This window comes from Rhinolophus sinicus, linkage group LG09 (genome assembly GCF_036562045.2).
Source record: "Rhinolophus sinicus isolate RSC01 linkage group LG09, ASM3656204v1, whole genome shotgun sequence".
NCBI classification, from domain to species: Eukaryota; Metazoa; Chordata; class Mammalia; order Chiroptera; family Rhinolophidae; genus Rhinolophus; species Rhinolophus sinicus.
The window spans coordinates 42,131,481-42,158,865 of NC_133758.1; the positions used below are offsets into that span (position 1 = coordinate 42,131,481).

The 27,385-nt window shown below is 36.8% G+C and overlaps 1 protein-coding gene and 1 non-coding gene across 10 annotated transcripts in view; both read right to left on the minus strand.

Moving 5' to 3' along the window:
• GREB1L (GREB1 like retinoic acid receptor coactivator) overlaps positions 1 to 27,385 on the minus strand; it is a 255,559-nt gene that overhangs the window by 78,064 nt on the left and 150,110 nt on the right. For all 9 annotated transcript variants that reach the window (XM_074340251.1, XM_074340252.1, XM_074340250.1 and 6 more), the window contains one exon: positions 24,714 to 24,836. In XM_074340251.1, coding sequence (XP_074196352.1) covers positions 24,714 to 24,836 — 123 coding nt within the window. The remainder of the gene's footprint in view (positions 1 to 24,713; positions 24,837 to 27,385) is intronic.
• LOC141567052 (U6 spliceosomal RNA) lies at positions 15,410 to 15,513 on the minus strand. The gene has a single exon (XR_012489449.1). It is a non-coding gene; the product is annotated as a U6 spliceosomal RNA (small nuclear RNA).

The window sequence follows — 27,385 nt, forward strand, 5'->3', positions numbered from 1 at the left end:
GTTTTTAGTAGATGTCCCTTCTCAGGTTGAGAAAGTTTCCTTTTTTTTCCTAGTTTGCTAAGAGTTTTATCAGAAAAAAATATTGGATTTTGTCAATACTTTTTTCTGCATCTACTGAGATAATTACATGGTTTTACTTTTTTAGTTTGTTAACATGCTAAATTACATTGCTCGATTTTCAAATGTTAAATCCCACTTGGTCATGATATAGTATCCTTTTAATATATTTTGGATTAAATATGCTAAATATGTATTAAGAAAATTTACATTTATTTAATGAGGGATATTGGTTTGAACTTTCCTTGTAATGTCTTTGATTTCAGTATCAAGGTAATGCTAACGTCATAGAATGAGTGAGGAAGTAGTCTTCAATTTTTTGGAAGAGTTTGTGTGGAATTGTCACTATTTCATCCTTAAATGTTTTTGGTGGAATCTATCATCAGGGCCTGGAATTTTCTTTGAGAATATTTTAAACCACATTTTCAATGTATTTCATAGATACAGGGCTGTTCAGGTTATCTATTTCTCCTTGTATAAACTTTTGTAATTTGTGTCTTTCAAGGAATTTGTTCGTTTCATCTAAGTTGTCAATTTATTGGCATAAAATTGTTCTTAATATTTCTTTATTATTCATTTAATATCATTCATATCTGTAGTGATGCACTTTCTCATTCCCAATATTGGTAATTTGTATCTTCTCTTTTTCCCCCCCTATCATTCTGACTAGAGCTTTATCAACTTATTGATTTTCTAAAAGAACTAATTTCTGGTTTTATTAATTTTTTTCTATTATTTTTGTTTTCTATTTCACTGACTGCCACTTTAATTTTTATTATTTACTTTCTTCTGTTTACTTTGGGTTTAATTTTCTCTTCTTTTTCCTAGTTTCTTAAGGTAAAAGCTGAGTTCATTGATTCAAATTTTTTTGTATTGAGAGGGATAGCTAAGATGGCGGAATAGGCAGGCGCTGTACCAACTGCCTCTCAGGATCACACCAAAATTACAAATAAATTATACAACAATCAACCTTGGGATTCATCCGAATACTAGCTGAACCAGAACCACTAAAACTAAGGATTTAAAGAAGAGGCCACGTTGAGACCGATAGGAGGCGTGGAGACGTGAGGCAGGCTGACTCCAGGTCCACAGAGAAGGGGCGAACCCCGGGAGGGACACCTCAGTAGCAGAGGCCTCCCCTGTAGAGAGAGGGCCCACCCCACCTCATCCCCACCCCGCGCCAGGCTCTCCACCCAGGTGTCCTGTGTCCACCATGGCTGATAGTGGAAATCAGTGAGGACTCTCTCTGCCCATCAGGGTGGGGCGGAGAGAAGCTACTAGAGACCCAGTTGCCCTTTTGTGGAGCCGACACACAGACTCACTCATTGGCGAGCACTCACCCGGTCTCTGGGGAGGAGAGCAGCAGCTCAGGGCTCCCAGGAGCCTGCAGGGAAGGACTGAATTGAGTGCCTTTGGTGCAGGAGCTGGAGGTTGTGTGGCCATTTTTCCCCCTGTGCGGAGCTTGCACATGCAGGGATTACAGGAAGGTGCCATCTTTTCAGGGTTAAGCCCTCCCCCAAAGGGTCAGGTTCTGACCGCACTGGTCAGGTAGACTCCAGGAGCATCCACGCAAGCGCAAGCGCAAGCGCATGCGCAGGTTGCCTTGGTGTGGCCCTGGGTCCCCGCCCTTCACACTGCTTGTGTGATGTTGGCTGGGGCATTCCTGGCTGCCCGGCCACTGACCCTGCCCCATAGGCTGCAGATTGAGACAGGCAGAGACTGTGACAGGGGGTAGAGCGTTGGCCACAGTGCGTTGGGCCGGGAGCTGCGCAGCCTGGTGTGAGCGGTGACTGGTGGTATCTGGCCAAAGCGTTCTTGGCTTATTTTTTTAATTTTTTTTTAATTTTTATAAAGTTTTTTGTTTTTGTTTTGTTTTTTCTTTTTTCAGGATTGATTTCTTTATTTTTTTAAAGATTTTATTGGGGAAGGGGAACAGGACTTTATTGGGGCACAGTGTGTACTTCCAGGACTTTTTTCAAGTCAAGTTGTCCTTTCAGTCTTAGTTGTGGAGGGCGCAGCTCAGCTCCAGGTCCAGTTGCCATTGCTAGTTGCAGGGGGCGCAGCCCACCATCCCTTGTGGGACCCGAGGAGTTGAACCGGCAGCTTTGTGGTTGAGAGCCCACTGGCCCATGTGGGAATTGAACCGGCAGCCTTTGGAGTTAGGAGCATGGAGCGCCAACCGCCTGAGCCACCGGGCCGGCCATCTCGGTTTATTTTTGTGAACTGCGTTGCCAGTACAGGAGCAGACGCTGCTCTGACTTTATGGGGGCCACTGACCACACCCTGTGGTGTCCTAGGGGCCTGCCCCGCTCACCTAGATCTGTGTTGCCAGGATCACCCTAGGTGCCTGGTGCCTCACCCCACCTCCACAGGCCATGGAGGGTTTTTTGCAGCAGCAGACAGTCCACAGCGACCTCTGGAGATTTTGGTGGTGAACAATGACCCAAAACCTGCACCACAGCCATTCAGAACCAGCTTTCGGGAATTTGAGAGCCTGAGGTGAAGGCTGGCTGCAGTGCCCTGAGGGGGCTATAAAAGCGGGTCACAGGCCAGGTATTGGTGTAAGATTTGAATCTGCATTAACGTTATAAAAACCACCAGCTCATTTTGTGACTCACTTGAACTCCATCCTGCCCAGCCACTGCCGCATCGCCGAGGGCACCCTCAACATCAGATCAACCAGCCAGACACACACTCCTAAGGAGCCTCTTTTAATAGTTGGGCCTTACGGGCAACTGACAGGTGGCAACAGTCATAGGGGGCCCTGGGCCTTTTGCTAAGCTGTCTCAGGACCAATATTGGTGGGCATCAGCCTCAGTTCACAGAGAGGCCACCCCCACATGCCTCCAGACCCAGCACGGGCAGCAGCCATCAGCATACAGCTTTGAGGCACCTACCAGGTAGCCACAGACCAGTAATAGATAGGGCCAAAACTGCCCTGTGTAGAAGCACTGCCCAACAGACATCAGAAACAATACACCCAGACAAACCAGAGCACTACCTGGTTGGACCTACAAGCAGTACACCCAAAGGGAATTCCCTACAGGCACAAGAGCCTACAGGGGCCAAGTCTCCTCTGAGGGGTCAACCCTCATACAGCAGCTCATACACTGTGGGCATAGCCAATTCTCACAGCCAGTCAGCCTGGGAGTCAATCCCACCTACTGACAAGGCAAAAGCAATGAAAGCTCAACTTCTACAGGAGAATACAATAACTGAAATGAAGAACACACTCGAAGGAATCACCAGCAGATCAGATGAAGCAGAGGATTGAATCAGCAATTTAGAAGACAAGATAGCAGAAATCAGAACAACAAAAAGAAAAAAGAATAAAAAATAATGAAAATAGTTTAAGAGATCTGTGGGATAACATTAAGTGCAACAACATTCACATCATTAGAATACCAGGAGAAGAGAGGGAGCAAGGGATGGGGAACCTATTTGAAGAAATAATGACCCAAAACTTCCCTAACTTGGTGAAGGAGAATAACTTACAAACCCAGGCAGTGCAGACAATCCCAAAAAAGATGAATCCAAACAGGCTCACACCAAGACCCATCATCGTTAAAGTGGCAAAGGTTAAAGACAAAGCGAATCCTAAAAGCAGCAAGAGAAAGAGAGCAGGTTACTTACAAGGGAACTCCCATAAGACTATAAGCTAGCTGACTTTTCTACTGAAACATTGCAGGCCAGAAGAGAGTGGCAGGAAATATTCAAAGTGATGAAAAACAAAGGCCTATAACCAAGATTGCTCTCTTGCTGGGCCTATAACCCAGCAAAGCTATCATTTAAAATTGAAGGAGAAATACAGAGCTTCCCAGAAAAGAATAAGCTAAAGGAATTCATTACCACTGAGCCAGCATTGCAGGAAATGTTAAAAGGGCTTCTTTAAGCAGAAGAAAGGTGAAAACAAACTAACAAGGGAAGACCAGAAATATGAGTAACAAAATGGTAATAAATAGGTACCTATCAATAATTACTTTAAGTGTGAATGAACTAAATGCTCCAATCAAAAGACATAGGGTGGCTGAGTGGATAAGAAAACAAGGCCCGTGCATATGCTGTTTACAAAAGACTCAGATCAAAAGACACACACAGACCAAAAGTAAAGGGATGGAATAAGATATTTCACGCAAATGGAAATGAGAAAAAAGTTGGGGTAGCAATACTTAAATTGGGCAAAATAAACTTTAAAATGAAGACTATAATAAAAGACCAAAAAGGCCACTACATATTTATAAAGGGATTGAACAAAAAGAGAACATAACCCTAGTAAACATCTATGTACCTAACATAGGAGCTCCTAAATATAAGAAACAGATTTTGAACGACATAAAGACAGAGATCAACAGTAACACTATTATAGTAGGGGACTTCAACACCCATTGACACCAATGCACAGATCCTTCAGACAGAAAACACGGGAACAGTGGCCTTAAAAGACACATTAGATCAGTTAGATTTAATTGATAATTTTAGAGCATTTCACCCCAAAGTAGCAGAACATACACATTCTTCTCAAGTGCAAATGGAACCCATGGAATGTTTTCCAAGCTAGACAACATTCTAGGCCACAAAACAAGTCTCAATAAATTTAAGAAGACTGAAATCATATCAAGAGTCTTCCCTGACTACAGTGCTATGAAACTAGAAATCAATTACAAAAAGAAAACTGGAAAACACACAAATACATGGGGGCTGAATAACATGTTACTAAATAGCAAGTGGGTCAACAATGAGATCAAGGGAGAAATCAAAATATACCTTGAGACAAGTGAAAATGAAAAAACAATGACCCAAAATCTATGGGATGCATAGCAATGCAGGTCTACTTAAAGAAACAAGAAAAATCTCAAATCAACAGTTTATCTTTATACCTAAGGGAACTGGAAAACGAACAGCAAAATAATCCCAAAGGGAGTACAAGGAAGGAAATAATAAAGATCAGAGTGGAAATAAATAAGAGACAAAAACAAAACAAAACAAAAAAAAAAACCACGAAAGATCAATGAAACCAAGAGCTGTTTTTTAAAAAAGATAAACAAAATTGACAAACCTTTAGTCAGACTCACCAAGAAAAAGAGAGGACCGAAATTAATAAAATCAGAAATGAAAGAGGAAAAGTGACAACTGACACCACAAAAATACAAAAAAATTTAAGAAAACACTACGAGCAACTGTACACTAATAAACAGACAATCTGGAAGAAAAATTTCTGGATAAATGCCTAGAAACATACAATCTTCCAGGCCTGAATCAACAAGAAACAAAAATTCTGAACAGACTGATTACTACCAATGAAATTGAATCAGTAATCAACAAGCTCCCAACAAACAAAAGCCCTGGGCCAGATGGCTTTACAAGTGAATTTTACCAAATATTCAAAGAAGAATTAACGCCTGTTCTCCTCAAACTATTTCAAAAAATCCAGAAGGAGGGAAGGCTCTCAAGCTCATTTTTTTGAGGCCACTATTACTCTGATCCCAAAACCAAACAAAGATATCACAAAAAAGAAAACTATAGGCCGATATTCCTAATGAATAATATAGATGCAAAATCCTCAACAAAGTATTAGCAAACAGAATTCAGCAATACATTAAAAAGATCATACACCATGATCAAGTGGGATTCATTCTTGGTGTGCAAAGTTGGTTCAATACCTGCAAATCAATTAATGTGATACACACTAACAAAATGAAAAATAAAAATCATATGGTCATATCAATAGATGCAGAAAAAGCATTTGACAAAATTCAACATGCATTTATGATCAAAACTCTTAGCAAAGTGGGAATACAGGGAATCATATCTCAACATACTAAAGGCCCTATAGGGGGTGGCCAGTTAGCTCAGTTGGTTAGAGCATGGTGCTGATAACACCAAAGTTGCCTGTTTGATCCCCGCATGGGCCACTGTGAGCTGCGCCCTCCTTACAATAAATAAATAAACAAACAAATAAGTATAATATATGATAAATCCACAGCTAACATCATATTCAATGGGGAAAAGGTGAAGAAAGCATTCCATTTAAAATCAGGAACAAGACAACGCTGCCCACTTTCACCACTTTTATCAACATAGTACTGGAAGTCCTAGCCACAGCAAGCAGGCAAGAAAAAGAAATAAAAAGCATCCAAAAAGGAGGAAGTAGTTACCAGACGGTAAGGGGGCAGGGGAGTGGTAGATGAGGGTAAAGGGGATCAAATATATGGTGATGGAAGAACTAACTCTGGGTGGTGAACACACAATGTTATTTGTAGATGATGTAATACAGAATTGTATACCTGAAATCTATGTAACTTTACTAACAATTGTCACCCCAATAAACTTTAATTAAAAAAATAAAAGGAGGAAGTAAAATTGTCATTACATGCAGATTACATGATACTATATATAGAAAACACCAAAGATACCACCAAAAAACTATTAGAATAGATAAATGAATTTAGTAAAGTAGCAAGATACAAAATTAATATTCAGAAATCAGTTGCATTTGTATACACCAATAACAAACTATCGGAAGGAGAAATTAAGAAAATATTCCCATTTACAATAGTCTCAAAAACTATAAAATACTAGGAATAAATTTAACCAAGGAAGTAAAAGACCTGTACTCAAAAAATTATAAGACATTGAAGAGAGAAATTAAAGAAGACACAAATAAATGGAAACATATAACATGTTCATGGATAGAATATAGTTAAAATGTCCATACTACCTAAGGCAATATATAAATTCAACGCAATCCCTATCAAATTACCAATTGCATTTTTCACAGAACTAGAACAAATAATCCTAAAATTTATATGGAATCATAAAAGATCCCGAACAGCCACGGCAATCTTGAGAAATAAGAACGAAGTGGGAGGTATCACGCTACCTAACATCAAATCATACTACAGGGCTATAGTAATCAAAACAGCATAGTATTGGTATAAAAACAGACACATGGATCAATGGAACAGAATAGAGAGCCCAGAAATAAATCCATGCCTATATGGTCATTTAATCTACGACAATGGAAGCAAGAATTTACATTGGGGTAACGACAGTCTATTTAATAAACAGTGCTGGGGAAGATAGATAGATACATGCAAAAAAAAATGAAACTGGACCACCTTCTTACACCATATACAAAAATAAATTCAAAATGGATTAAAGACTTAAGTGTAAGACCCAAAATCATAAAACTCTTAGAAGAAAATATTGGAAGTAAATTCGCAGACATTACTCTTAGTAATAGTTTTACTGATATATCTCCTTGGGCAAGGGAAGCAAAAGAAAAAAATAAACATGTGGGACTTCATCAAACTAAAAAGGTTTTTTTTCACAGTAAAGGAAACCATTTATAAAACAAAAAGTTATCCTACCAAGTGGAAGAAGGTATTTGCCAATGACACATCTGATAAAGGGTTAAAATCCAAAATTTATTTAAAAACTCAGACAACTCAATACCAAAAATACGAACAACCCTGTTAAAAAATGGGCAAAGGACATGAAGAGACATTTCCCTAAAGAGGACATACAGACGGCCAACAGACATATGAAAAAATGCTCAACATCACTAATCATTAGAGAAATGCAAATAAAAACCACAATGAGACACCACCTCACTCCTGTCAGAATGGCAATCATCAATAAATCAACAAATAACACGTGTTGGTGAGGATGTGGAGAAAAGGGGAACCTCGTGCACTGTTGGTGGGATTGCAGATTGGTGCAGCCACTGTGGAAAACAGCATGGAGGTTCCTCAAAAAATTGAAAATGGAACTTCCTTATGACCCAGCAATTCTACTCCTGGGTATCTATCCAGAGAAATCCAAAAAAATTTGAAAAAAAATATATGCACCCCTATGTTTACTGCAGCGCTATTCACAATAGCCAAGATATGGAAACAACCAAAATGTCCATTGATGGACAACTGGACAAAGAAACTGTGGTATATTTATACAATGGAGTATTACTAGGCTATAAAAAAGAATGAAATCTTACCATTTGCAATAACATGGACCTTGAGAATATTATGCTAAGTGAAATAAGTCAGGCTGAGAGACAAATACCATATGATCTCACTTATATGTGGAAACTAAAGAACAGAATAAATGAGCAAACAAAACAGAAACAGATTCAGAAACATAGAAAAAAAACTGTTGGTTGCTAGATGGGAGGGAGTAGGGATGGCAGAGAAGGTGAAGGGATTAAAAAGAGCAAATTAGTAGACATAATATAGACATGGGGATACGAAATACTGAATGGGGGATATAATCAACAATGTTGTAAAGATTATGTAAGGTGGGCACTGGACTTTTCAAGAGGATCACTTCATAGACTATAGATGCATAACCAATGTGCTGTACAACTGATGCTGAAGTAGAATAACATTGTAAGTCAAGTATAAGAAAAAAATATATATATATACATGGTCACGGGAGGTGGAGTATAGATAGCATAAGGAAGATAGTCAATGGTATTGTAACAGTTATATAAGATGTCAGAGGGGTAGTAGCTTGGGGGAGGGGCATTATCACTTTGTGAGGGGTGTAAATGTCTATTATATTGCTTTGTACATCCAAAACTATTAAAAAATAATAAAATGAGTACATTTGCTACTAGAAAAAATTTTTTTTGTCTTTTCTATATAGGTTTAGTGCTATAAATTCCCCTCTAAATAGTGCTATATTGGCATCCTACAAATTCTCATGTATTGTTTATTCATATACATTCAATAAAAATATTGCTAATTTCCCTTTTGATCTATGGACTATTTAGAAGTGTGTTATTTAGTTTCCAAATATTTGGGGATTTTTCCAAAGATCTTACCTTTATTGGCTTCTAATATGATTTCATTTTGGACAAAGAATATACTTTGTATGATTTGAATCCTTTAAAATATATTAATACTTATTGTACAAACTATGTATCATGTCAGATAGGTACCAGACTTATCGGGGGGATCACTTCAATAATTATATAAATGCCTAACCACTATACTGTACACCTGAAACTAATATAAAATAATATTGAATGTCAACTAAAATTAAAAAGATATATAGTCACGGGATGTAAAGTATAGCACAGGGACTATAGTCAATGGTATTGTAATAGCTATTACAGTGTCAGAGGGGTAGTAGACTTGTTGGGGTTATCACTTTGTGAGGAGCGATAATGTCTAATCACTATGTTGTTTTGTACACCTATAACTACGTAATAATAAAAAAGAATCACTCAAAAAATTAATAAATAAAATATATTAAGACTTGTTTTATGTCCCATAAACACAATATCATGCATATTTTTGTTCCGCTGAATGTAACATGTCTTTTTTCTCTGGCTTGGTAAATGTTCTATGTGAATTTGAGGAGAATGTGTAACTTTCTGTTGTTGGGTGGAATGTTTTATAAATGTAAATTAGGTCAAGTTGGTTGATAGTATTGTTCAACTGTTCTATATCCTGATTGATTTTATCTGTTCTATCAATCATTGAGAGAGGTATTGAAATACCTCGCTATAATTGTAAATTTTTATATTTCTTAAAATAATTCTATCAGTTTTTCCTTCATGTATTTTGAAGTTCTGTTATCAGGTGCATAAATGTTTAGGATTGTTCTGTCCTCTTGATTACTTGACCCCTTTATCATTATAAAATTACCTCTTTAATAATTCTAGTTATATTCTTTGCTCTGAAATCTATTTTACCTGATATTACTGTATCAACTTGAGCTTTCTTTTGGCTACTGTTAGCATGGTACATGTTTTTTAATACTTTTACCTTTAATTTATTTGGGTCTTTATATTTTAATTGTACTTCATGTAGGCCTCACAGAGTTAGATCTTACTTTTTTTATCCAATCTGATAACATCTGCCTTTGAATTGGGGTGTTCAGATCATTTACATTTAATGTGATTCTTGATGTGTTTAGGTCTATCATCTTGCTGTTTGTTTTTACTTGTCCCATCTATTTTTTGTCCCCTTTTCCCTCTTTTCAGCCTTCTTTTGGATTAATCAGGTATTTTTTTTATGACTTCATTTTATCTCCTTTGTTGCTTACAGCTATAACTTTGTTGTTGTTTTTTCTGGTTGCTTTAAGGTTTATAGCATATATTCTAACTTATGAGTCTAACCCCAAGTGGCATTAGACAACTTCACGTATTGTACAAGAACTTTACAGTAGTATACTTCCAAATGTCCCCTCCTAACCTTTATGGTATTGTTATGCACTTTACTTTTCCATATATTATAAGTCTCATGATATATTATCATATTTGTATAAGTCAGTTGTATCTTTAAAAATTTAAATAAGAAAAGAATTGTATATATTTACCCATGTGGTTATCACTTCCAGTGGTTTTCATTCCTTTGTAAAGATTCAGATTTTTTTCTGTCTGGTATCATTATCCACCTACTTGAATGACTTCCTTTAACATTTCTTGTTGTGTGAAACTATTAGTGGTGAATTCTTTATTTTGTATGTCTGAAAATATCTTTTTTTCACTTTTATTTCTGAAAGATACTTTTCCTAAGCATAGAATTCTAGGATAGTTCTTAGCTTTGAGCACTTTAAAGATGTTGCTCCACTGTCTTCTTATTTATATTGTTTCCCAATTACAAATATGATGTCATGCTTATTTTTGTTCCTCTGTACATGACATATCTGTTTTTTTTCTGGTTGTTTTTAAGATTTTCTCTTTATTGTCAGTTTTAAGCAATTTTATTATGATGTGCTTTGGTACAGTTTTCTAAATGTTTCTTGTGCTTGAGGTTCACTGAACTTCTTGGGTTTAAATTTTCATCAAGTTTTGGAAGTTTTGGCCATTATTTCTTCAAATATTTTTGTCTCCCCCAACCCCTTCAGGCACTCCAGTTACCAGTATATTAGGCTATTTGTCGTTATCCCACATCTCACTGATGGGCTTTTAATTTTATTTTTTTTCCTCTCTGTTTCATTCTTCAAGTTACTTCTCTTCTGCAATGGCTAATTTGTTATTAATCCCAATCCGTGTATTTTTCATTTCAAACATAGTTGTCATCTCTAGAAGTTTGATTTGATTGTTTTTATCATCTTCCATGTCTACTTAACTTTTTGAACATATGAAATAGTTATAGTAACTGTTTTGATGTCCTTCCCTGCTAATTCTAACATCTAGTTTGGTTTTCACTGATTGATTAGTCTCCTCAATATCAGTTGTGTTTTCCTGCCTCTTTGCATGTCTGGTAATCTCTGATTGGGTGTCATGCACTATTAGTTTTATTTTGTTGGATGCTGTATACTTTTATATTCCTATAAATATTCCTGAGCTTTGCTCTGGATTGCAGTTAAATTACTTGGAAACAATTTGATCCTTTTTTTTTTTTTTAAATATATTTTTAGGCAGGTCTGGAGCAGTGCTTAGTCTAAGACTAAGTATTCTCCCTTACTAAGATAAGACCTTTCTAAGTACTCTATCCAGTGCTCAATGAACTATGAGGTTTTCCTGTCTAGCTGGTGGGAACAGTCCCTGACCTGGCCCTACTGGGCACTGTTTCTTCTCATCTTTTTGGATGGTACTTTTTATGAGTCTTGAGTAATTTCTTTGCATATACGCACAAACCAATATTATGTTGAACACCTGAGGGGACCCTGTGCACATCTCTGGGGTTCTCTCTCTCTGTTCAGCTCTCTTCCTTCTGGTACTTGGTCTTATGAACTAGCTGTTTGGGTCTCCCTACACTCTCAGCTCTTTCTACTCAACTTAGGGAATCTACTTGACCACAGCTCCCCTTCCCTGTATCATGATCTAGGAACTCCCAAGGCAGTACGCTGGGGCAATACTAAGATTCACATTATTTGTTTCCCATCTCTCAGGGATCACTGTCTTCTGTTGCTTGAGATACACAAAACTATTTTTCAGATATTTTTGTCTCTTTCTTTCTTTTTTTTTTTTTAGGTTGTTTCAGATGGGAAGGTAAATTCAATCCCTTTTTATTCACTTTGGCCAGAAACAGATGCTGAGTTGATCTGCTATTGATTTTTCAATTTTAGAGCTCTCCTCTCCTTTTCCTGCTCCTCCTGCCCCTTACTCTATTTTTGGAATCTCAGACACATGAACATTTTACAAAATTCTAGGTAGAGATCAATATTGTCTTTGTATCCTCAGATCCTAGTACCCAGTAAATTGCCCAATAAAATTGCCAGTAGTGAGCAGAGGAAGTTCAAATTCTGGCTTTGGTACCTTCCAGCTGTATCTTGGACTTGTCTATGTTAGGTACTGGCCCTTATTCCTACACAATCGAAGAATGCTGAAGACATCATTTACGGTGGCCAAGACATGGCAACAACCAAAGTGTCCTTTGATAGATGATTGGATAAAGACATGGTACATATACACAATAGAATACTATTCTGCCATAAGAAAAGATGAAATACTGCCATTTGCAACAACATGGATGGAACCTGAGATTATTGTGCTAAATGAAATAAGTCAGACAGAAAAAGTTGAGAACCATATGACTTCACTCTACGTGGGATATAAAACTGACAGCAACAAAGGAACAAAACAAACAAACAAAGAAACAAAAACTTATAGACACAGACAACAATTTAATGGTTACCAGAGGGTAAGAGGGGAGGAGGGATAAAAGAGAGTAAAGAGGGTCAAATATATGGTGATAGAAGGAGAACTGACTCTGGGTGGTGAACACATAACGCAATTTATAGATAACGTATTATAGACATGTATACTTGAAACCCATGTAGTTTTGTTGACTATTAACAACCCAATAAATTTTAATGAAAAAAATTAATAAAAACTATCTTGGAAAAAAAGAATACTGAAGAAAGACCAGTAATAAGCAGATATTTTCTATTGAGCTATACATCTGGCTTAATCTTGAGTTCTTTTAAATGTTCAACTATGACAAATATAACATAAAATTAATATATAGAAACAAACATGCTAAAAATGTCACTTCTCCCAAAAAACTGTTATTTTTTTCTTGCAGTACATGTCCTTCTATGTTTTATCCACACTATAGTTTTTACACGATATAACAAAAATACGGGGTCAATATTTTTTTTTTACTTAACAGAATTATTTCCGATATGGATGCATAGTGTCATAATTATCTCTTTTAACATCTTCATCATGTGAGTATGCTCTGATTTATTCAACTGTCTCTATCTATACTAAGATTGCTTCTCCTTTTTAGTTACTATAAAGAATAACTGCAGTGAATATCTTGACTTTCCTTTTAGGTTATTTTCTTGACTAAGCCCCTGAAGTGAGATTACTAGAGTAAAGGACATAAATATTTTCAATGTTCTTGTTAAATGTTGCCAAATTTCTCTTAGAAGTTGTACCACTGCTCACCTCCATCAGCCTGACTGAGGGTATCCGTCCTTGCCAGCACTGTATATTGTCATTTAGAGTGAAATGTTATGGCTAATGTATTGGTGAAAATGACTTCTCATTGTTATTACTTATGGTTCCTTAGTTTCTACAAAGTGGGCCACTCTTCCTTATATTTGCTAAATAGTGGATTTTCTCTTTTGTAGGGTGAGGAGAAGTCTCTCCAGCACATTCACGGCCCTATCTCAGAGGGGTGTGATCACTGGTTTTCTTTCCTCTCCATTCCGTGTATGCCTTCATCAAATGTTTACTGAGTCTTTGCAGCAGGCCAGGTACTATGCGAGGCTCCTGGGACAGAATAGGGAAAGAAGGTAGATACCACTGCTGCCCAAGGAGTGTGCAGTGTAAAGGAAGAGCCTGCAAATTCTCAGTGTCTGGTTGTGAGTGGGCAAATCTGCCAGCCAAAGGCTTCCCACCACATTTGGAAAAAGGATACTGTGTTTTGATAAAGGATTAATTTGAATATTCATGAGGAACTACGTTTAGAAAAACCTGTCAAGGAAACTTTTGATTATCCTGACTTCAAGGAAGTTTAGTGGCTAAGGAAGACAAATCCAAAGACGAAAGGAACACGCAGAGCTACACTTTAGGGACAGTTACATGATACATTTTAATGGAAACTGCTTTATAAATTGCTATCACCAGGGCAGAGGAATTGTACTAGGGAGGAAATGGACACAAAATCAGAAGGTTATGTGAGTAAGGCAAGCTGGGGTTGGACACCATGCCTCCTGAAGTATTCTGGATCAACAGAGGGCAGCATGAGTGGCAAAGCAGAGAAAGCCAAAAGGTTGCAGGGAAGGAAGAATATTGAGGACTTAGAGATTTCTATTACGGTTGGCTCTGCCTCCTCCCTTCTTGGAGACCAAAGTCAGCTGTGAGGCTCCCCACTGCAGCTGTATTCCTGCAGCAACAATCCCACAGTAGAATCACCAGAGTAGGGAATAAACTCAAAAGGGCCGAAATATTATTATTACACCATAGCATCCCTGGCCTATGATATCACCTGCTCTCAAAGTATGAAGGTTGCATACAATATATGTATGCGGTATGAATGAGTAAATCTGCCCTTTTTGCCCTGAGATCAAAATACGGAGGAGTACACAAAACATTTATGTATAGTTTCAAGAATAATTATAAAGCAAGAACCTATGGAACTAACCACCATCCAAGTCAAGGATGCTCTTCCCCATCCCTTCTCCTGCCCTCTCCCCAGACATAACCACTGGGCTATGTATTTATTCCTAAAACAATTTAGTTTTGCCTGGTTTTGAACATAATAGAAATGAAATCATAATGGATGGATTCTTTTGTGAATGGCTTTTTTGCTCAACATGATGTTTGCAAGATTCTTCCATGGTGCTTTATGTACGTGTTGTTTATTCATTCTCATTGCCAAATGGTATTTCATCATAAATATATAGCAAAACTTATTTATCCATTCTATTGTTTCTTTCTCAAATGGCTGTTGGATTTACTAGCTTGATCAATAATGGTCCTGGCAAAACTTAGTTAACCAATACTGAGATAACTGTAATGAAATACTAAGTTTTAAAAATCTATGACTCCAGGCCGGCCCGGTGGCTCAGGCGGTTAGAGCTTCGCGCTCCTAACTCCGAAGGCTGCCGGTTCGATTCCCACATGGCCCAGTGGGCTCTCAACCACAAGGTTGCCGGTTCAACTCCTTGAGTCCCGCAAGGGATGGTGGGCTCTGCCCCCTGCAACTAAGATTGAACACGGCACCTTGAGCTGAGCTGCCGCTGAGCTCCCGGATGGCTCAGTTGGTTGGAGCATGCCCTCTCAACCACAAGGTTGCCAGTTCGACTCCCGCAAGGGATGGTGGGCTGTGCCCCCTGCACAACTAAGACTGAAAGGACAACAACTTGAAGCTGAACAGAACCCTCCACAACTAAGATTGAAAGGACAACAACTTGACTTGAAAAAAAAATCCATGACTCCTTGATGAAAAATATGGAACGCTTCATGAATTTGTGTATCATCCTTGTGCAGGAGCCATGCTAATCTCTGTGTCATTCTAATTTTAGAATATGTGCTGCCAAAGAGAGCACTTATCCATTCTATTGTTGGTGAACATGGAGTTGTATTCAGTTTGAGCCAATTGTGAACAATGCACCAAGTCTTGTACATATCTCATTGCACACCTGCAAGACTTTCTTTAGGGAATGGAATAGCTGGATCATAGGGATATGAACATTTTCTACTTTACTGTGGATTGCAAATTACTTGCAAAGTGATGGCATCAACTAATGCTCTTACCAGCAACGTGTGATAGGTCTTGTTGCTTGAAATCTTTGCCAATATTGACTACTGTCATACTTCAAATTATTGCCAATTTGGTACGTGTATAATGGTATCCCATGATATATTTTAAAGTAACTTCCCTAATTACCAAAGTGGTTAATCATCTTTTTATGTATTTATTGGTCACTTACATTTCCTCTTTCATGAAGTGCCTGTTGAAGTCTGTGCTCGTGTTTTTTCTATTAGTGTATCTTTTTCTTATTGATTCATAGACATTCTTTATATGTTCTTCATACTAGCCTTTTGTTAATTTTATGTATTACACATCTTCTAATTTATAGCTTGATTTTTCACTCTCTTTATGATGCCTCCTAATAATTAGAAATGGTAATTTTAATGTAGTGAAATATTAGTCTTTTCCTTTATGATCAGCACTTTTCATCTTTAGTTTTAAGGTATCTACAATAGCTAAGATATTCTACAATAGCTTCTAAAAGCTTGATAGTTTTGCATTTCACATTTAGATCTTCCAGCTACCCAGAATTGATTTTTGGGTATAGTGTGAAATAGGAATCCAGTTTCATTTTTTCCACATAGAATATCCACTTTCTGAGCACCACTCATTGAAAGGAAAGGTCTCACTGATCTGCAAGTCACCTCTGTTTAAGTATGAAATACCCATATGTTACATGAATCTGTTTTTGGGGTTTTTACCCTGGTATGGTGTGTCTGCTGTGCCAGCTCCACCCTGTCTTTCTTAGTAAAGCTTCATGAGCTTGATATATGACAGGGCGAGTCTTTTCATTTGTCATTGTCCTTACTTCTTTAATACACAAGCATAAGACAGTAGCGGGGTTAGTACTTTGAGCCTACCATGGCTCACAGAGAGGAAAATCCCATTTCATGGACAAGTCTCCAGGAACAGGGTTGACTTCTCTATTAGGCACAGAAAAGGCATAGTGCCTTGGGTCCATAATACTCTCAGGGGTTCATGAAAATGTTTTAATTTATTTTAAAATCAGAAGAAAGCAATGAACTTTTGTTTGGAGAAGCTATTTTAAAATATAATATTAAATATTCATTTCTATACCAACAGTCATAAACATAATTTTCTAGGGAGAAAGGGCCACACAGGCCATGTACCCAGGGCCCAAGAAAATCATAAAATGGCCCTGCCTTATGGAGTCTTTTTAAAAATGATACTATTAGCCACAGAGGCAGAGCTTAGGCCTTATCCCCATCCTGCCCTATAGTCTAGGTCACAAAAACATGTTTCCTCCTGATGGTTGATGAGCATATCAACTTCATTTGGAAAAACAGCACACATAAGTAAACTGATAATTCTCCAAATGCTAATGTCAAATTTAAATTAAAAATGGAACCCAAATAACATTTATTTCCAGGCATTTGCTAGGTACTAGGGAGTCCAGGGATAAACAAAATGAACATAGAGCTTCTAGCATATAAAAGAATATAGACGTTTAACAATTATAATTGTTAAATTGAATTATAATGGATTATAAATGTTAAATTGAATGTCACACGAGTAGAAATATGGCAGCAAGGCTGACTTAATCCTTAGTTGCAAAATGGGCATTGTTATTTTCAGTTTTACAAATGAGGAAACCAAGACACAGAACAATCAAGCTGCAGTGGAATATAGGAGTATGTCAGGTGCTGTATTTAAATACCAGGACTCTGACTCCAAACTCTGTGCTGTTTACCCTCTAGTCTGAAATAGTGCTCATCCCATAGTAGAGATTCCATAAATTAGACTGTATTGAACTGAAAGAGAAACAGTGCTACTCCAAAGGATTTCACCTTTCTCTCAGACCAGCTTTCAAATCTTTTTTTCACACCTTTGTTAAAGTATATGAGTATGTTACATATCATAAAATTTACCCTTTTCAAGTGTACAGTTCAATGATGTTTAGTAACTTTATCAAGTGGTGCAACCATCACCATAAATCAATTTTAGAACATTTTCATCCCCCCCACATTAGAACCCTCACACGCACTTTCAGTTAATTTCCATTCCCACCCTTTGCCTCAGGCAACCACTAGTCTATACCCACCGCTATAAATTTGCCTTTCCTGGACATTTCATAAAAATGAAATAATATAATAGATCATCTCTTTTGTCTGGTTTCTTTCACTTAGCATAATGTTTTTGAGGTTAATTCATGATTTAGCATGTGTTGGTAGTTTGTTCCTTATTATTGCTGAATAGATATTGTAAGGATACACCACATTTTTGCCTATCAATCATGACATTTAGGTTGTTTCCAGTTTTCAACGACAGTGAATCATGCTGCTATGAACATCTGTGAGCAAGTTTTTGTGAGGACATGTATCTTCATCTCTTTTGAGTAGATATTTAGAAAGAATTTCCTGGATTGTGTAGTAGTTTATATTTAACTTTTTGAGAATCTGCCAAACTGTATTCTAAAGTGGCTGCCACATTTTATATTTCTACCAGCAATGTATGAGGGTTCCAATTTCTCCACATCCACAGACTCTTGTTATTGTCACCTGTTTTTTTTATTATAGCCATTCTAGTGCGTATGAAGTAGTATTTTATTATGGTTTTCATTTGCATTTCCCTGATGACTAATGATGTTGAGTACCTTTTCACATGCTTATTAGCCTTGGAGAAATGTCTATTCCAAATGCCTTGTTTGACTGAATTGTCATCTCATTAATGAGTTGTAAGAGTTCTTTGTAAATTCTGGATAGAAATCCTTTATTAAATATGTTTTGCAATTATTTTTTCCTAGTCTTTGCTTGTCTTTTCATTTTTTCTGTTTTTTCATTTTTAATATTTTAAAATTTTCATTTATAGCTCCCATACAATATTGTATTAGTTTCAGGTGCACAACATAGTGATTAGACATTTATATAAATTACAAAGTGATCACCCCAATAAATCTAGTACCCATCTGACACTTTATATCCCCATGACTATTTTGTAGCTACCAATTTGTATATTTTAATCCCTTCCCCTTTTTCACTCACCCATCCAACCCCCTCCCATCTGGCAACCATCAAAATGTTTTCTGTATCTATGGGTTTGTTCCTGTTTTGTTTGTTCGTTTACTTTGTTTTTTTAGATTCCACATATAAGTGAAATCATATCGTGTTTGTCTTTCTCTGTCTGACTTACTTCACTTAGCATAATACCTGTTAGGTCCATCCATGTTGTCTGTTGCAGATGGCAAGATTTCATTCTTTTTTATGGCTGAGTAATATTCTATGGTATATACAGAGGGTGCCAAAAAAAATGTACACACATTTTAAGAAAGGAAAAAGCTGTATTAAAATTGTGATACTTAATATATACCGATAACCTGTTGTATGGTGATACTAGCATTAATTTGAATAACACCATCTTTTGAGTGAACGTCATACTATACACTGCTACTGTAATACATAGATAACATCACTTAAAATGTATATACATTCTTTTGGCACCCCTAGTATGTACCACTTCTTCTTTATCCATTCATAAACTGATGGAAATTTAGGTTGCTTCCATATCTTGGCTATTGTAAATAAAGGTGCAATAAACATACAGATGCACATGTCTTTTCGAATTAGTGTTTTGGATTTCTTCAGATAAATACCCAGAAGTGAAATTACTGAGTCCTTCTTTCTTGTAACAGCCTTTGTTTTACAGTCTCTTTTGTCTGGCATAAGACAAAAAAAAAGCTGGCATTGCTACCCAGCTTTTTTTTGTTGTTTCCATTTCCATGAAATATCTTTTTCCATTCCTTTATTTTCCATCTGTGTGTGTCTTTTGACCTGAAGTGTATCTCTTGTAGGCAGCATATGTGCGGGCCTTGCTTTCTTATCCATTCAGCCACCCTACATCTTTTGATTGGAGCATTTAATCCATTTACACTTAAAGTAATTGTTGATAGACATGTAGTTATTGCCATTTTATGATTCACATTTTTGATATTTTTTTCTTCTTCTTCTTAAAGAAGTCCCTTTAACATTTCCTGTAATACTGATTTGGTGGTGATGAACTCTTTTAGCTTTTTCATGTCTGGGAAGCTCTTTAGCCTTTCATTCTAAACGTTAGCTTTGCTGGGTAGAGTAATCTTGGTTGTATGTCCTTGCTCTTCATCACTTGAATATTTCCTGCCAATCCCTTCTGGCCTGCAAAGTTTTTGTTGAGAAATCAGCTGACAATCTTATAGGAGCTCCTTTGTAGGTAACCAACTGCTTTTCTCTTGCTGCTTTGAAGATTCTCTCTTTGTATTTAATCTTTGGCACTTTAATTGTGATGTGTCTCAGTGTGGGCCTCTTTGGGTTCATCTTGTTTGGGTCTCTCTGTGCTTTCTGGGTTTATATGTCCATTTCCTTCACCAGGTTAGGGAAGTTTTCTGTCATTATTTATTCAAATAGGTTTTCATTTCCTTACTCTCTTCTCCTTCTGGTACCCCTATGATGTTAATGTTGGTACACTTGACTTTTCTCCCAGAGGCCCCTTAAGCTATGCTTATTTTTCTGGATTCTTTGTTCTTTTTGCTGTTCTGATTGGGTGTTTTCTGCTACCTTGTCTCCCAAATCACTGATTGGATCCTCTGTTTCATCTAATCTACTGCTGGTTCCCTCAAACATAGTCTTCATTTCAGTTATTGTATTCTTCATTTCTGACTGGTTCTTTTTTTTTTTAATGTTTTCTATCTCCATTTTTACATTTCCTATCTCTTTGTTGAAGTTCTTCTTGAGATCACTGAGCATTCTTATTTATAACCAGTGCTTGGAACTCTGCATCTGGTAAATCACTTGTCTCCATTTTGTTTAGTTACTTTTCTAGAGCTTTGTTCTGTTCTTTCATTTGGGATATGTGTCTTTGTTTCCCCATTTTGCCTGCCTCCCTGTGTTTGTTTCTATGTATTAGGTAGAGCTGCTATGTCTCCCAGTCTTGGTAGAGTGGCCTTAAGTAGTAGGTGTCCTATGGGACCCAGTGGCACAGTCTCCCTGTTCACCTGAGCTGGGTGCTCCAAGTATGTCCCTTTTGTGGGTTGTGTGTGCCTTCCTGTTCTAGTTGAGCCTTGATTGCTGTAGGCCTGTCAATGGGAGATATTGATTCTCAGGCTGATTGGTTGTGAGGACTGGCCATCACAACAGTGGAGGAAATGTTGTGCAGGGGCTGACCCTACAAAGCAAGATTCGCTATCTTTTCATTTTCTTAATGCTATCTTTTGAAGTGTAAAATTCTTAAATTTTAATGAGGTCCATTTTGTCAATTTTCCCAGAAATATATCCTTATATTTATAGTTAATTGATTTTTGACACATGCAATTCCCCAACAAGAAGATAGTCTGTTCAAAGATGATGCTGTGACAATTGAATATCCATACGTAAAAAGATGAACTTAGCCCATACAACCCACAAAAATTAACTCAAAATGGCTCATATATTTTAATGCAAGAGATAAAACAAAAAACATTTTTAGAAGAAAACATGGAAAAGAATCCTTAAAGATCTTGGGTTAGGCAAATATTTTTTTCATCTATTCTTGAATTCTTGTTTGGATTTAACACAATACATTTGTGTGTGTGTGTGTGTGTGTGTGTGTGTGTGTGTGTGTGTGTATAATGTAGGTATGTAATTATATAGTCACCTTCAGTAAAAATGATAAGATATTTTATCAGGATTGTTGTAAATTTGAATTATCAATGACATAAACATGCTGAAAGAAAATATGCAAGGGATATGCAGCAAGACAACTAGAATAGAACATCTAGAGCATGGCAGTAGAAATTCAAGACAAAGCTGTGCAAATAATAAGTTAATCCATTCTTCAAATACTATGTGCCTACATTTCAGGCTAAGAAATGTAGATTACAGGCAGTCACTGATTGCAAATTAAGAAGGCAATTTCCTATAGAAGGATGAATCTCTATTAACTAAAGAGACGTTGCCTACTCTAATGTTTGCAGTGAATAATGCTAACATGAAATTCTTATAGACTATTACTTTCATTATATGTAGGAAGAAATTATTGTTGAAGACTCTATAAACAGTTTGTCAAAAAGAAAGTTTTAGATAAACTCCTCATTTTAAAAGGTACTTTCCTCTATTAAATTCTCTGGATTACACCTAAAATTGTTACTAGCTAATTTTATAGTACAATTACCACACTCACCAGCACAAGGGATACACAAGAATATTGGCAGAAATCTTTGCCACTTGTGTTCACTGTCAGTCAGTGACTTGCCTGTGTCTCTTCATGGCAACTGATAGAGCTTTTGCTAAAGCCTGAATCTCGATTTCTTCTATTTCAGAGCAACATTTGTTTTCAAAACATATTTCCTGGCATATAGTCATGCGTCACTTAACGACAGAGATACATTCTGAAAAATGTGTCATTAGATGATTCTGTCATTGTGTGAACATCACAGAGTGACTTACACAAACCTAGATGGTATGGCCTATTGCTCCTACGGTGCAAACCTAATCAGCATGTTACTATACTGAATACTATAGGCGATTATAACATCATGGTATTTAAACATATCTAAACATAGAAAAGGTACTGCAAAAACACCATATAAAAGATAAAAGAGTGTGTATGTGTTCATTGGTGGAGGGATGGGGCAAGTTTGTGGAAGGAGATGCTATTGGAGAGAGAGTGGACATCAGGAGGAGGGAGGGAGGAAGAGAGAGAGGTAAGGAAGAGAAGGGGACAGTAAGGGAGAGAAGAAGTCAAAAGAGACCCAGAGAAATAAAGCTTGAGATGAGAAATAATAAAAGGGAAAGGGAGAGAAGGTGGGGGAGAGAGGAGGGGGCATGCTTGTGTGTGTGTGTGTGTGTGTGTGTGAGAGAGAGAGAGAGAGAGAGAGAGAGAGAGAGAGAGAGAGAGTATGGGGAGTGGGGAGGGCGGAAGGCAGGTGAATAGCATGCGGAGTTTCCTTCTCAATTTAAATTACCCAGAGCTAGCAGTAAATTCAACATTATAGTCCGGTCCAGCCTTTTCTTCCAATATCGCAAACAAATTTTTTGCATATAATCCATTATAATCTTACGGGACCACTGTCATATATATAGTCCATGGTTGACCGAAATGTCATATGGCACATGACTATAATTAAAACTGCATTACTGCTTATTTTTTAATTTTTTTGCATTATTGTTTATTGACATTTTAATATCTTTTCATTATTTTCAGGTACAACTGGTTATTTACATACCCACCTCTTCCTCTTAGGAAAGGTAACATGTTTTATTGTCCTTTTATCCTTATATAAGTGGTTTTTAAATCATTAGAGCCATCAGTCAAGTACTGGAACCCTGCCTTACAGCATCTGACAAGGATCTTAGAATATAATAAACACTTGATAAGTTTTTTGTTGGAATAAAATATTTATTTTTAATACTGTAGTTTTAAAATCATATTTCACTAGCCCCAAGGTCTAATGGCAGAAACTATACCACAGAATCAATCAAATTACTAAAATAATATTCTAGGAGAGACATGTGCTTTATCATTATTGTAATGAAGGCTAACCTTTCTTTTCATTTTTTTTTTTAAGTGTGTTTTTCCAGGACCCATCAGCTCCAAGTCAAGTAGTTGTTTCAATCTAGTTGTTGAGGGCACAGCTCAAAGTGGCCCATTTGGGGATCAACTGGCAACCTTGTTAAGAGCACCGCGCTCCAACCAACTGAGCTAACTGGCCGCCCCCATGAAGGCTAATCTTTCAATGCCAAGAGCCAAATGCCAGCTTTTTTCTTTCTTGAATAGTTAATGACATGATGTTCTCTCATTTATTCAAAAGAGAAATGTTCTCTGCTCTTAGGTCACAGCCTCTATCTAAATTCCTTGGACAGTTGATAAGTTAGACTTTTAAAATCCAGAATGAAGTGGACTTAGCTGAGTGTGGACACACAGCAAGAAGGGTCCCATATAAAGTCAGCCTTGTTATCACTGCTAATGTTGATAACATATTTTAATAATCACTTCTACCTTGAAAATAAGTAGGAACAATTTACCAGCTCTTCAGAATTTCACATAAATTTGAAAGAGGAATGCTAAGTAGTGAAATAAGTCACAACAGTTTTCTTTCCCACTTGTGGTTAAGTGGACACGCATGCTATGAAATTTGCATACCAGATGAGTAAAATGGTACTTCACACACACACACACACACACACACACACACACACACACACACAAAGTGAACTGAAAAAGAAAATCCACAAATTCTTTTAAAATACTTCACTTTTTGCCTAAGATATAAACTAGACTGCTTCTGAATAATTTTCTCAAATACTATAGCAATCTCTTCAGTTACAGCCCTCCAGCCACCTGGAAACATTAATTCTCACCTGGAGCCTTATCCTGACCTCAGGATAAGCGCAGTCTATCTGAAGGAATTTTTAGAAGCCTTAAACTAGTAACTATCTGCTCGGTATCAGATCTTCCACTCTGCTGATCCTGCTCTGATACTGGAACCTGGTTTCAGGCACTAAAATTTTATCTGGTTATTCATATCCAGGCCCCTATCTTGAATCACTAGAAACTAGAATATAGAACAGAATTCTGTTGTGATCTTCAGTCCTACCTTGGGACATTACTTTGTATCCTAGTTGGTGCAATACTCCCTGTAATGTTCTGTAGGCTTAGTGAGAGCCCTGCCCTAGAACACCAGTCTTCATGAGCATGTCCCCAATACACGCCACATGATTGCTATGACTCAGACTTTCCCCACTTATTGCCTCCTGTTAGAATCCTCTAGAGACAGGTCCTATGCTTGAGCTCAACTTCCTACAAATGATTATTTCCTTTATCTATCTCTTTCTTAGCACTGGCAGGACTTGGGGTTCTAATCACCCACAGATTGACCTATCTCAACGCTGAGTTCTAATTCTAATAGTAACAAGTAATTTACCTCTATTTTAAAATATTTCTATTCAAACCAGCCAACAGTAAGTTTTAAGTGCCTCATTAAATATGCATCTGCTGCTTAAAATTCCAAGAGAAAATACTCCATACCTGTCTGAATGAATCCTGATTTGTATCCATTAGTTGTGCCATTTTCTGGGGTCACAGTTGATGACACTGAAGAGTTTGGCTTAATGGAATGGCAAGTAGCAGAGGATTGTCGGCTTCTACATTCTGGAAAAGAGTAAGAATCATATTATGTGAGGAGACCAGAATTTTGTTAAAACAGGTGCTAGGGACACAACCCAGACAATCTCTAAAATAAATTGCTGCTCCTTAAGTGGCAACCTCTTTCCTTATCCGAGGTTCCCCTTTGTCTAATCCTGACTCCAACAGAATGTTTAACATGGTGAACACAATTTGTCTTCCTAGGGCAAGATGTCATGATTAGAAGGCAAAGAAATGGTTACAAAGAGCAATCAGACTTTTGTTACCCAGATGAGTTCCCAGAGCAAGAATTACTCATAACTAATATACTCGTAGTCATGCTAGTTTTATGGATAAGAGGTTAAAATATCAATAATTTATAAATATTCAATAAGCTTTCAAACACCTGTAACCTGCTATCTAGGATTGATTTAACTGTGGAACAGTTAGCTAGAGTCCATCTATATTGCCTTCAACTTTCTCACCTCAACCTTAATTTATGTCCAAAAGCAGAAGCAAAGAAAAACTTATAGGAAGTAGAGAAAAATTAGAAATGCTCAAATTATTATTATTTTCAGTTCTTATTAAAGGAAAAAGGTAGACAATATTCAAGGTGATTACTGATCATGCAACACCAAGCTTCATTTTAATTAAGCCAATATGGGTCTCTGTTATATCTTAATAATGCCTTGTACTGGTTTGGGTAGATAGCAAATACTATGACATGTGGGCCTGTAACTTCCAACCAAATTATACTATATGTTATACCATATTAGTTTTAAAGATGATGTACGAGGTCTGACAATTATGTTCGTGAACTTGTTGCAACGATGTTGCTAACCATTTTTGATATCAGAAGGATTATTCATTAATAATTTGTACCAATTGATCAAGCAACTAACCAAGTTTGCCATTGGAAATGCCTAAAAGGCTGCGTGGAAAAGGTAGACGACCTGAACTTTTTGCCAACAATTCGTGGCTCTTGCATCACGACAATGCATCAGCTCACATAGCACTGTCTGTGAGGGAGTTTTTAGCCAGTAAACAAATAACTGTATTGGAACACCCTCCCTACTCACCTGATCTGGCCCCCATTGACTTCTTTCTTTACCTGAAGATAAAGGAAATGTTGAAAGGAACACATTTTGATGACATTCAAGGACATCAAGTGTAATGCAACAACAGCGCTGATGGCCATTCCAGAAAAAGAGTTCCAAAATTGCTTTGAAGGGTGGACTAGGCGCTGGCATTGGTGAATAGCTTCCCAAGGGGAGTACTTTGAAGATGATTATAGTGATATTCAGCAATGAGGTATGTAGCACTTTTTCTAGGATGAGTTTGTGAACTTAATTGTCAGACTCGTATTACAGAATTGTACACTTGAAATCTATGTAACTTTACTAACCATTGTCACCCCAATAAACTTTAATCAAAAAAAAATAAAAACAAAGATAGCATGTGAAACAATATAAAAATGGTTGTAAATGACAAAGTTAATTATAAAAGTTCCTTTAGAGAGTTTCCAAGTTTATCAGATACACGCAAGGGTTGGAGATAGTTTTATATCACCTTCTATGCTATGACCTTCCTTGAAAAGCTATTGTATTTGGCCTAAAAAATATTTCCACATTATGTGTATTATGTGCATATTTGTAAATTGATTGTATATGTTTGTATATCTGTGTGTGTGTGTGTGTGTGTGTGTGTGTGTGTGTATAATTCCAATTCCAAAATAGCAATTGCTATAAATGTGAGGCTTCAGAAGCCACCCAGGATCATTGTATCATAAACTATTTCATAGGTATTATTCTTTCCCAGAAAGAAGAATTGTCACTGAGCACTAAATAAGAAATTAAAAATATTTTAACTTCTAAAACAAAAGCTTAAAAGGGCAGTTAAAAGGCAGGGAGGCAATACTCGTACCTATCCTATTTTTACTGTTTTATTAGGGCTCATAACATTTAAAACAGCTTTTCTAGAGGAAAATTCTTTAGACTTTATTAGGATAAAGAATTATCTATAATTCACTATGCTTATGATTCAGTGGCTACAAGCTTTAAGTTCTAATGATACCTGGCTTGGAACATATAGCCATTTCCTAAGGAGTTATATAATGTCATTTCAAATGCAACCAAGAGTAATTATGGTGAAAGACTCAGAGGCAAATCTGCAGCTGTAATTTGGATTTACTATGCTATTTTTCATGGTCAGGCCAAAATCTTGCACAGACAACAAATGGAAACATTATAAACATAGCATAGAAGATGATATAAAACTATCAAAGATTATATTGTCTTTAATAATATAATATTAATAACTGAGAAAAATCTCAGCATCTAAGAAACTGCTCAAAAGAATAAGGATTAGATATCCCCCTGCATTAAAATAATGAAAAGAACTTGTGTTAAATCCTATTAAACACATGAAGATGTGAAGTTTCCACTGGATTCATTTCTATAAATAAGTTGGTTAAGTTCTTCCTAACTGAAAAGAAACAAAAATTTCCCAGGTATTATGAAAAGTGCATTATTTATTCTAAAGTATGCTTAGTTCTAATTAAAATAAAAATATAGATG